The 12,193-nt window shown below is 38.4% G+C and overlaps 1 protein-coding gene across 1 annotated transcript; it reads left to right on the forward strand.

Annotated features, from left to right (window-relative positions):
• Window positions 1–1,043: 1,043 nt before the first annotated feature.
• Window positions 1,044–12,158, forward strand: LOC104742410 (DENN domain and WD repeat-containing protein SCD1). The gene is made up of 32 exons (XM_087483162.1): window positions 1,044–1,112; window positions 1,324–2,025; window positions 2,633–2,726; window positions 2,977–3,178; window positions 3,420–3,561; window positions 3,736–3,836; window positions 3,957–4,020; window positions 4,163–4,276; window positions 4,358–4,575; window positions 4,678–4,732; window positions 4,816–4,890; window positions 5,116–5,311; window positions 5,602–5,725; window positions 5,794–5,848; window positions 6,195–6,239; window positions 6,740–6,815; window positions 7,034–7,107; window positions 7,191–7,241; window positions 7,467–7,624; window positions 7,720–7,767; window positions 8,302–8,359; window positions 8,449–8,532; window positions 8,677–8,929; window positions 9,015–9,181; window positions 9,769–9,833; window positions 9,955–10,078; window positions 10,378–10,559; window positions 10,646–10,717; window positions 10,969–11,129; window positions 11,239–11,280; window positions 11,499–11,686; window positions 11,903–12,158. Exons 2-32 carry the CDS (start codon window positions 1,852–1,854, stop codon window positions 11,996–11,998), a joined length of 3,558 nt encoding a protein of 1,185 aa, XP_087339288.1. The 5' UTR covers window positions 1,044–1,112; window positions 1,324–1,851; the 3' UTR covers window positions 11,999–12,158.
• Window positions 12,159–12,193: the final 35 nt, after the last annotated feature.

Genomic DNA, 12,193 nt, shown 5'->3' on the forward strand with positions numbered 1-12,193 from the left:
GAGACTACCGAAGTAGTGAACAGATGTTTGAACTGAAGAAAAGGAATTTTGAACCTTACGTTGTAGATGATGCAGGCATGTAAGTTTCTGGATGAAAATGAGAATATTCGGTACTTAGTCTAAGTGACAGTCCGAGTGATAGTGGGAGTGAAAGTCCTAGTGATGGTGGTAGTGATAGTGAGAGTGATAGTGAAGTAGGACTATCCGGAAATGGTCGCATCGGTGAACGATGGATCGGGCCGATAGACAAGGATGGACCGATTAGACCATGGGCCGATGGGTGGGCCGGGAACTCGGAAATCTTGCGAAGATTTAAGCCGACTCAGGGGAAGGAAACCCGAGAGAAATGGAAACTCGTGGAAAAAGGCAAATTGGTCGGATAAGGATAGATGCGAAAAATTAGGAAGTTGGGGGACGATATGGTTTATCGTTTTGGGGCAACTCAAGGCGGTTTAGTCAACCCTATTTAAAGGATAGAACCCTTAGAGAAATTCTCTAGTTTTCGCATAAGACCTTTTTAGCCGCCGCAAGAGAAAGAGAGAAGGGTTTCCATCGAGCTTGGCCGAGAATTCCTAAGTCTAGATCGAGAGAAGAACGATAAGTCTTCCTCCACCTTGATCCGTCGATAGTATATGGTTCATACATCGATGGTTAACGATGTAGATCTGTCCGTGTAGAGGCGGGGATCAGAATTGGGCATAGGGATCGAGAGATTAGCACCGTAGGTCAAAACCGAAGGTGAGTGCGTGACTGTGGCCGAGTTCCATGGTTGATTCTCTTGACCCGTCGTTTATTTAATCTCGTTAATTGCTTGTCTTATTTAATGGTTAATGTGTTCTATTGCAATATGAATGGTGGTTGGTCTAAACGACTTGGATAACTAATCTATGTGAATTGTTTGACTTGCGTGACTTGATTGGAATATACCCTGTGTCGGTTTGAGATTATTGAACTGAGCCTAGTGAGACGGGATGACCGCTCCACTAAGCAAACTTGTTTGCTTACGCCTCCTTTATATGGACGCAGGAAAAGAAAGGTCCGGTGAGCAGGATTTTAGTGGCTGACCAGCTCGTGTGACGGAGGCAAGGGAGGAAGAGGATGGTGGCTTTGGGGTAGTTTAAATTATGGTTTTTATTTCTAAGGGTTGTAATGGTACCATGCATGGTGTTAAGAATGGTTGTTAAGGATAATTTGAATCTCTAGATTCATGAATGTGTATTTTTAAGTTATTGAACCTGTTATACCTTTCCATTGTTGCATATTGTTAAACGAACGAGTAGAAATTGCATAGGCCCTAAGGAAAAAAATTATCGGCCTGTACAGCCATGTACGGGTTTTTAGGGTCGGAGTCTTACAGAAGTAGCCGGAGGTGGAGGAAGGAAGGGAAGGAGCTGAAGCTTATGCATCGTCGGAATTGAGATCTGAACTCTCAGAGAGACTCCGGTGAAAACAAAAAGGATCTTAACAGAGCTTTGCGAATAAAGGAGAAGGCAGATTTTACGGAACCAAAGCCCAGAGACGCCGATCGGTCTCGGCGCCGCCGGGGAGAACTTCATCGATGGTTATGCCAGAGAAAATATCGGCTAGGGCGAACTCTCAGTCCTTTTCTTGTCCACATTAGTTGGTAAATTTGTGTGAAATGGAAGACTAAATAAATAATATTGCGAACGGCCCTTTAGTTATTTTGCCTTTAGCAATTTTACGAACGACTCGCTTTTAAAAAAAAAACAACAACAAGGGAGCCCGAATTGGAGCAACTACTTTTCTCCATCATCACACCATCGTCGAGGAAATTGGAAATCCAGATCATGCACTAGAACCTCCCTAGTTTCTAGATCTCGAGGAGGAACAATGGGTCGGATCTTCGAGTACTTCGTCGTGTGCGGACTAGGTCCGGAGATGCGAACCGTGGATGGAGATCTTGGATTCCATGGGATGCAAACGTTCTACTTGCCTTCGCCTCTTGACCAGTTCCCTCCTACTGATCAATCCCCTTACCCTGCGCCTCCTCCTCAGCTTCCTACTGTAAGTTTGGACCAATTTCATCTTTCGAATTGGAGGATTTTTATTGGGTTTTAGGTCCGTTCTGGTGATTTATCTTTGTTTGTTCAACGGCGGTGAAATGTGGAATCAGCTTTGTCTAGTTGCTATAAACGAAGCATTTTCAAGTTAGTTACTGGAGAGGCTTTGATTTTGATCTAATACGGTGATAAATGTGCTCGAATTTGGACTCTAGGTTTTCTTTCTAGTTACCTCCAATTTAGTTGAGTTGGGATTTTGAATTTGATTTGCCTTCTACCAAGAAATGAGCTTTTGAAAATTGCTCAAAGTGTGGTTCGTTAAGGGAGATTTCAATCGTACGTTGTCACAGGGAATTTGGTCAGGCTCAACCAGAGAAAGAGCTAGTTCCATTGTGTAGTAGTTCGTTTATTGTTGTTATTCACAGTTATATTTCTTTGGTCTCGTGATTGTACTTTGGAGATTTACTTTTGATTTATTAATCATCTGTTTAAGAGGTTAATGTGCTTGATTAGGTTAAGCCTACGAGAGTTTGTTTTCTTTTGTTGGAGGGAACTAGATATATTAATCTCAGGCGGATTTTCATGATTCAGCTTCTTTTCTTTTGGGACAGTGTGTTCTTCCTGCTGGGGTGGAGTTCCATTCTTCTGGGTTTGCTTCTAATGACCCTGCAAGTTTCCCACGGAGCTATCCCATAGTCTTGACGGGTATGTGATTATCCTTAGATTGCATACATGGAGTTCTGTATGCATTGCATTGTGGCTGCTCCACGTGCGATGTTGTTTCGGTAGCAGTAGAACTGTTTTATTAGTGGAGACGTCGTCTTGCTCTCGTTTGTCTAGTCTTTTTTTTTTTTTTTTTTTTGCAATATTGGATTTACGTTGGTTTGTTTTGAATACACCTGCTTTAACTGTGGTAGGTGACCTCTTACTGATTATTTTGATAATGTTTGCACAGAGGGGGATGGATCAAAAATATTTGTCAGTTGCATTGCATTTCGGGATCGAGTCTGTGAGGATATTATTGAAGCTTATCGCTTACCGCCGAATACATACGCAGACAAGTGTATATGTCTTGTGTCTCACGCCCCCAATTTCCGTGTTCTTCGGAATTCTCTCGAAGAGATTTTTGTTCTTTGCTTCTCTTCAGAAGGAAGCTGGTAAACACTATGCTAAAACATCTTCACCTTGTCGATATCTAACATGAATTACGCGTTGTGTTACTGTTATCGTATCATTTTATTTGATATGTTCAGTAAACATATGTGGATGGAGCTTGCATTGGTTTTTCAATAACTTTTGTGTGATTTTATCCTCTTGAAAAAGTTTCTCTACAAATCAAGAAAACAAACACCATTAGTATGTTTGAACTTTGATGTTAATGCCCTTCAACCTTTTCAGTAAACCATTGTGGGATATTATCGCCTATATGGTATCTAATGTGCCTTTGCCGACTCCTGGAAAAGACAGAGTCTTGTTTGCTGTCGAGAATTGCCTGCTCTCAGTTGAAGCACCTCCAGAAGATAGTCTTCCTCAGGCAGATGTATGAGTTGTGCTTTTGTCTCCTTAATATTGAATCCTTTTCCTTGGCTACTTTGTAGTAACAACTTTGGAGATTTCAATTTCCTGACATCTACAAGGGCGAGTGTTCCCTGATTTCTTTCAACATTTTTCCGATAGAGTTATGTAACATTTCGCATGGTTTTACTGAATGCAGATATCTCTCCAGCCTCTTGTACAATGCTTGGATGTCGACAACTTGATTAAGTTGTTCACATCTGTACTAGTTGAAAGGAGGATTTTGATACGATCTAACAAGTAAGTTTTTTTATGTAGAGACATAATGACTTTCAGTGACATTTTTCTAGATGGTTAAAATTTTCATATCATCTCTGTTTAAGCATCACATTTATTTTGCTTCATCGTGAATCTCAATAGGTATTCGCTTTTGACGCTGGTGTCTGAATCCATATGTCATTTGATTTATCCTTTTCGATGGCAGGTATGTCATAGAACATTGATGAGATCTCAGTTTATTACTTAAACAAATATGAACTCATTTGTAAGCATGCTAAGTCATGCATTTCTACTGACTAAAACATTTCATCTAATCTTTATTATTTGTTTGTTGTATGTTTCTGAAGCAAGTCTACATTCCATTACTATTTTTTAGTGGAGTAGACTACATTGATGCGCCAACACCATATATGATGGGTCTCCACTCTGATGTCGATACGTCCAATCTTGCTATGGATGGCGTGAGTCTTATTTTATGTCATTTTTGCCCTCTTTAAGATTTAGACAACCTTATATTGGTCTCACAACATTGCCATTTTTAGGTTGTAGTGGTGGATCTTGAATTTAACCAAATCACTACTTCTGAAGAGATACCTCCGATTCCAGAGCCTGAGTTCAGCGCGTTGCGAAACGATATATTGAAACTACTGCACCCTAATGTTGTAGGGATTGATCAGTTGAAGGGCTTTGGTAATTCTGTTGAGCAGTCCCCTAAAAGCCTTAGCAAACCTTGGGGAGAGGATCATGACCTTCAACTCAGGTGACTTAGGAAACCTTGTCATATGATTGCCTAAATTTTATTATCTTTTTCCATGGAAACTTTTTGGTACTCATGTTATACAAAATCCGTTTCCTATGGCAGGGTTATATTCTTAAAGTTTTTTGCATCTATATTGGGTGGCTACCGCAATTTCATAGTATGTGATTTTTATTCTGTACTTATATTATTTATTCACCGCTATTGCACATCTTTTCTTACGTATATGATTCTTTTTGTCAGGAAAACAAAGTTTTTAGCACTGATGCGTTTCTGAAGAGACGGTCCCGTTCCACAAATCAGCCACCAGAGCCTATGGTAAGCTAACTGGTCCATGAATGGAATGCCTATATCTACAGTTACTGCAATTTATAACTTCACATTGCTTTCTTTTGTTCCAATTTGTGTGGTAAACTGTCTTTTCACATATTACTTTTGAGTTCTTACTATTTATTTTTATTCATTCAAAAGTGTTAAATAATCTGACTTACCTTTTGTCTGTGGAATAATTATTTTTATTGGTATTATTCTAATTGTTTGCAGTTGGTTCAATTCTTGGGCTCTTTTGCATTCCTCGATTATCTTGAAAGGCGTCTAGGCTCTGATGAGAACAGTACTAATCTCCTCGAGAAGTTACAAGATGCAGTTGGAAGGGGTCAAGATGCGATGTCAATTTTGCCTAAATCTTCTATGGAGCCTGAAATAATCACAATAGCTGAGCCAGAAGTTGAAGAATCAGGTACATTTAGATCTTTTGTTTGGTTGATTTTGTTAGATCGCAGAAGCTGAATGATATAAAATTGAGGTTATTCATTTGTAAGAAACTACCGAGAATAAGAATGTATCTTATTGATTTTTTGGCTGGCCACCAGTAGTTGGGCAGAGAAAAAATTTGCAAGTTGGTCTACTATGCATAACAGTAGAAAAGCTATTAAGAATCTTTCAGTCTGTTATATTTTCTGGGGAATCATTGTCCGTCTACTGAGTTTGGGATCATGTTCTGATTTATCTTTACTCTTTTGTTGTCAGCCACCAGGTATACCTATGACAGGTTTCCCGCGAGTGTTAGGTCAGAGGAGCAAGAAGAAAAGCGAAAGCAGAATCTTGCAGCAGCAAGCGGGGCTCTTGAATCCAATGGAAGGCATCCTCCAAGGTATATCCTGATTTTCTTGGAACAGCGATCGGATTCCCTTACTTATTTTTTATATCTTCCAATTGTAGCTCACCGCCAGGGAAGAACACCAAAGAAGACAATTTCAGTTCAATGGAGAGGGCTGTAAGTGTTGCTTGTAATTTTGTTGCTCTAGCATGCCTTCAAACAAATCAATATGACATGAAGAGGTGTCATGGCTCTGACATGTGTGGATAGTTAATCAAACTGAACTTATCAATCATTACACAGAATTAAATTAAGATATCAAATGAAAGTTGATTTCTCTTGTTCTTGTACGAGATCAAGAGGGTGCTATCAATTCTGATTTTGGCCTTCATTTTTCTTCTTTTGTGAAATAAGATTTATTATAACTCAATTAAATATGAAAAAAATGTCCAGAAGAATTCCGTTCTAAATGTCATACCATTACTTCTCCTCTTTTCAATGATATTGTAACTACTGTTTGCAGGCAGAGAGAGAACGAATGGTCTTGGATATACAAGTCAAGTTGCAGGTATTTCTTCTTGCTTGTGTGTTTAAAGATTCCAGTTTGCAAGTCTGGAATGATTGAAATTGAATTTCTTCTTCAGAATGGTTTCATCTATTAAGAATTTTGTGAGGAAAAGAACTCCTAAAGAATTAGAAGAAAAAGAAAGTATATCTTGTGGTGATATTTACTTAGTCCCTTGATAATACTCAAACTTTACAAATGAAAACACAGATTTAAATATATTAACAAAACCCAAACTATTGGAAATGTATGCTAATTGAGCTGGACAAAAACTCTAGGCATGTCATCAAAGTTACCTCTGAAAAACATAATCTTCTTTTTTTCTAGATGTAATGATCTAAAATGTGTACAAATAATTTTTCGCTTTTGAAAAGTTGGTTGCTTTTCTTTAATAAACCCGGATTGGTCATGATTCACCCTCCTAGTAAATTAATCCATTTTAAAAGGAAACGATGAAGATCAAGTCTGTTGCCACTATTACATTGGTTTGTTGTGGTTTCCAGGGATTATGGCTCCGTCTTCTCAAACTGGGTTCAGCTGAAGATCCTCTTTCTTCATTTGAATACGGCACAATATTGGGTATGTTCCACTTTAATGAGAATGTGAATAAATGTACAGTAAAATTTCTGCTCCAAGAAATGGTTAAACGAAGAAAGAAATCAAATTCTTATGCGTAATCAGCCATATACTAACAACCAGTTGGTTGCCATTATGATTATATTTCCGTCTCTCCTGTAAAAACCAGAGAGCTGTTGTTTTCTCTATTGAAAATTGAACCCCATACTTTGGTCATGTAGCTCTCATCGAATCTGATGCTGAGGGGATTGGTGGGAGTGGCTTTATCGAGTGTATACGAGAGCATCTGTATTCGGTAAGCGTAGCAACTGTACGACATATATACTGAGCAAGTTTTCTGAGCTGAACCTTACTGTATAGTGGACTTATTTCCTGCAGGGCTGGCATGGTCAATTGACCGAGGAGCAGTTCATTGCAGTCAAAGAATTGGTAGGTAGATAACTAGATTTATCTGTATACCGGCCTTAATATACCCAGTTTCTCAATTGCTTGCACGTTAGCTGTGCATATTTAGATTTGCTCAGGTTATACGCCCTGGCTGTTGTTGAAGGGTTTTTAGGTTGGGTAACACCATGTATGATTTCTTTTGGATTTCTGACTTCGGAGTTTAAGAAAAGTAACACAGAATGATATTTTTCAACGAATTGTTATCAGCTCAAAATGGCTGTGAGCCGTGCTGCTTCAAGAAGCGATTTGTCGACAGTGCGGGACGCACTTGAAGTTTCTGCAGAAATGTTCAAGAAGGATGCCAATAATGTCTCAGACTATGTCCAGCGTCATCTCATCTCCATACCCATCTGGGAGGAGTTGAGGTATGCAATTCAACATGCTGCGGGCTCTATGATTTTTATTTTTTTTTGGTACTGCTCAGAAAATAGATTTGACATATTGTGAATTTTTTTGACAGATTCTGGGAGGGTTACTTCGAGTATCTCATGGAACAACCTGCAAATGAGTGAGTCTTCGTAAGATCTTGTATTCATTTGATAATATCATATGTGTGTTCGTATACATGCTCCTTATCACTAGCACAATGAGAACTATATTTAACAAATGAGTCGGTGAAAGCAACTGTAAATTTGAAAACTTGTGGTGGGGGTTTTGTGATGGAAATAGAAGCCGTTCTGTAGATATTTTGGCTCTAGCAGGGAGCTCTTTATAATGATTCCCGTCTTCTCTTTTGTTTTTCAAACGAGATCGTTGAAAGAAACTTTTGGAGAAATTAGGAATATACTTCGTCTATGTTTTAGATCTTCAGTCTTTAAAAATGTCTGTAATGCAGATAGATTGTAAGTAATTTCCATGTCATCCTCGGTGTCTTTTTCCGATTCCCCTTAAGGATGCTTCATCAACTTATCAGTTGTTGTCCACATACTTGAAATTTTATCTCTGTTACCATGTATCATCTTATTGTGTCTTACATTGTACAGCCAATTGATTGAATCATCATTGAAATAACTAATTTGTGTAACTCTTTATTGTCTCTCAGATCAGTGAACTATGCTACTTTGGTCACAGCCAGACTAATCATAGTGGCATCACATATGGTGATTTTTTTACTTTCTTTTCTTGATATGTGATGGTTACAGTTCTTTCTGTTTACTATGTCTTCACATCATTTATTGCTCTTGCAAAGGCTGGCTTGGGACTTCCTGATACAGAAGCTTGGAACATGATCGAGACAATTGCAGAGAAACAAAAACTTGGATACAAGTTACTGGTAAATTAACTCTTTATATTTCGTTCTGCAGTTACTGAAATGTGATATATGTGGACTTTATTCTCGATATATTACCAATTTCAAGCTTTTTAATTGGGCTTTTGAAAATCCTAACCAACTGAGGCCATATCGTTTTTGTTTCAGATTAAACTCAGAGGGTTCCTGTCGCATGTTCAGCAACTTCATGTCGGCTATTGGGGTGCTTCTTCATTTAAGCAGCAGATCATATCTTCCGGGTTGCCATCCCCACGTCCAAAAGATGTCTCTGATGAATCCCAGCAACCTTCAGAAGCTTCTGGAAGGAGCTGGGTTCAGAGTATGTTTAGCAGAGATACAGCATCAAGAGCAAATTCTTTCAGTCGTGTTCGTAAGTGGGTATCTGATAATGCTTCTTCAGGTATATCCGTGATTGCTCTTCTGTCTTTTGGTTTCCATTCTAGCATGTTCTTGCTGACGTCAATATACTAAACTTTGCAAAACAGACATAACTGCTGCTGCCCAGAAGAAAATTCAGACCAATGTACGTGTTCTGAAGGGTCACAGCGGTGCTGTCACTGCCTTGCACTCTGTGACAAGAAGGGAAGTCTGTGACCTTGTGGGCGATCGCGAGGATGCTGGATTCTTTATCAGCGGTAGTACAGACTGTCTGGTCGGTAAAAATGCTTATTTAGACAAATGTTTATATTGTTATTTTACATTCATCACTTTTTTAATCATTTGGTTGACATTGCTTTGCTTGCGCCTATATATGTTCTTTACATCTACTTGTGAACACACACCTTGATGATGATGATGTGTTCTACTAGATCTGAAGGATGGTTGCATTCACTATCTGCCTGTTATGCCTAAAGATAATTTCTTAGAGGGTGAAAGGGTAGTTCATTCGTTTGCTATCAATTATTATTTAGATAAGTTCAGTATTTTGCTATTAATGTTACCATAGTCATGGATATGGATATAGAAAATTGGAACATTTGGAAGAATAACTATGCCAAAGTAGGATTCGAAAAGTAATTCGCATACTGCATTTTTCCAGTCCAATGTGTCAACTTGTTATAGAGATCGTCATTGACTGAAAAGTTTTCACTTAAGAGACGATCATCCCTCTCTTAAATATGATGCTGTAGTCTTGCACTCATTCAGTTCTGGAAATTCAGATAGGTTAAGTTTTCTGCTAATTTAGATGGGCGATGACAATCTAGTATCCCGTTTTGGTTGCTTCCTGAATTTGAGCAGGTTAAAATTTGGGATCCAAGTCTGCGTGGTTCTGAACTTCGAGCGACTCTGAAAGGACATACTGGGTATACTCTATTTCTTATTCACCTTGATGCTTCTCTGTAGTTGTGCACTTTTGTTAATTTTCATATGTTATAGATTTTTAATAGCACTTCCTTTCTCTCTTTCTTTTTAACTTTTATGTAGAACCGTGCGTGCTATAAGCTCTGACAGAGGAAAGATAGTTTCAGGATCAGATGATCAATCTGTTATCGTATGGGACAAACAAACAACTCAGCTTCTAGAAGAATTGAAAGGCCACGATGCACAGGTTTCCACTACACTCTAGTGTTTTTCTGACATTAGGATATGATTCATGAAGTATTTATGGTCAACACAGAAAAAATGTATGCGTGGACATAATTAAAAAAAAAAAAAAAGATTGTTATCATTGGAATACCATTTGGAAAATGTTGTAGCTGCCATCACTAGCATCTTTACAGTATTGACCGTTGATCAATGACAATTTAAGTTTGTAAAGTTAATATCACTAACCAACTATAAGAGGAAGCTTTACATAACTTTACCTTTTCTGAATAAAGGTTTGCTACATCCAAAAATATTGTGCAGGTAAGTTGTGTCAAGATGCTTTCAGGCGAACGTGTCCTCACTGCTGCACATGATGGAACAGTTAAGATGTGGGATGTTCGAACCGATATGTGTGTTGCAACTGTTGGCCGATGCTCTAGTGCCATTCTTTCGATCGAATATGATGACTCCACAGGAATCTTGGCTGCTGCTGGCAGGGATACGTATGTATACTATATTACCCATAACATGAATTTTCTGTATTGAATGTCACTTACAGATTCTACTATAATGATTGGATAATCATCAGGATTGCAAATATATGGGATATCCGTTCAGGAAAGCAAATGCATAAGCTGAAAGGGCATACCAAATGGATACGGTGAGCCTCACCCTGATCTTTTACATCATGTTTCTTTTTGTTGTGACTTAGAAATTACAAAACTAATAAACCTATGGCCTTATCTCCTTTTACAAGTTTATAATGATGCTATATCTGCGGCTTGTAGGCTACTTATTCTTAGTATTGAATTGGTTTATATGAATGATTTGTTATTACCTTGTAAAATGCTGTAGGATATTATAATATTTCAGCTCTGCGACTTGTTTGATCAAATTGTGTCAATTCTGCAGATCAATACGAATGGTCGACGATACGTTGATTACTGGCAGTGATGACTGGACAGCACGAGTGTGGTCTGTTTCCAGAGGATCATGCGACGCTGTTTTGGCATGCCATGCTGGGCCAGTACAATCTGTTGAATACTCCCCATTTGACAAAGGAATAATCACAGGTCCATGTTGATTTCATCTACCAACAATTCTCAAAAGATTATTAAGAAGCATCAATCTCACAAATAACATCAAAGCTTAAGTTAGTGCGTTGCTCTCTCTTTCTTGCAGGCTCGGCTGATGGGTTGCTCCGCTTTTGGGAAAATGATGAAGGTGAACTTCTCATTATTAACCTGAACTCTAACCTGACTCATTTACTTAAATTTATCTAGCTTGCTTCATAAACTCTTTAGTGAACTTATGTTACAATTGTAAACACCAACCCTTGGCCAACAACAGTTCTAAACCCAATCAACAACTATCTACTGCACCAAACATTATATTTCAGGTGCCTGATAATCCCTTAATACTTTGGTTATCTCGATTTTCAGGTGGCATTAAATGCGTGAAGAACATAACGCTCCATAGTTCTTCCATACTATCAATCAACGCAGGCGAACATTGGTTAGGCATTGGAGCAGCAGATAACTCAATGTCTCTATTCCATCGTCCTTCCAACGCAGGAACCAAAGTCTCAGGCTGGCAACTTTATAGAGTACCACAAAGAACAGCGGCCGTGGTATGATCCTCTCATCACATTAGTTGAAAGATACTCTACTTTTTCTGGTCATGCCGTTTGATAATTCTTATGAGATACTGAAATGCCTGGAAGCAGTATAGATAAATAATACTTATAATTATTATGAATCATTGTGTTCTACAATTTGGACTGGTTTGTTTCTTTTTATTTGTGTATTTGTATTCACTGAGACTGAATCTCGGATTTGTGATTCAGGTGAGATGTGTTGCGTCAGATCTCGAAAGGAAACGAATATGTAGCGGTGGCCGGAATGGAGTTCTTCGGCTGTGGGATGCGACCATCAACATCTGATTTGTCTTCCACAATTGTCTATGTGTATGTGTTGTGTATGTCTGCTTATGCCCTCTGACATATGTGGTTTAAGAAAAATTTTGATATTTTTAGTTCCCAAGTACTTTTTACATGTTTTCTCAGTGATTTTTGTTTCGATCAATCTATTTCTTTTTTTCTCCCTCTGTCCCATTTTATAAGATTTTGTTTTTGGCT

The sequence above is a fragment of the Camelina sativa genome, chromosome 14, assembly GCF_030686135.1.
Source record: "Camelina sativa cultivar CO46 ecotype springtype chromosome 14, ASM3068613v1".
NCBI classification, from domain to species: domain Eukaryota; kingdom Viridiplantae; phylum Streptophyta; class Magnoliopsida; order Brassicales; family Brassicaceae; genus Camelina; species Camelina sativa.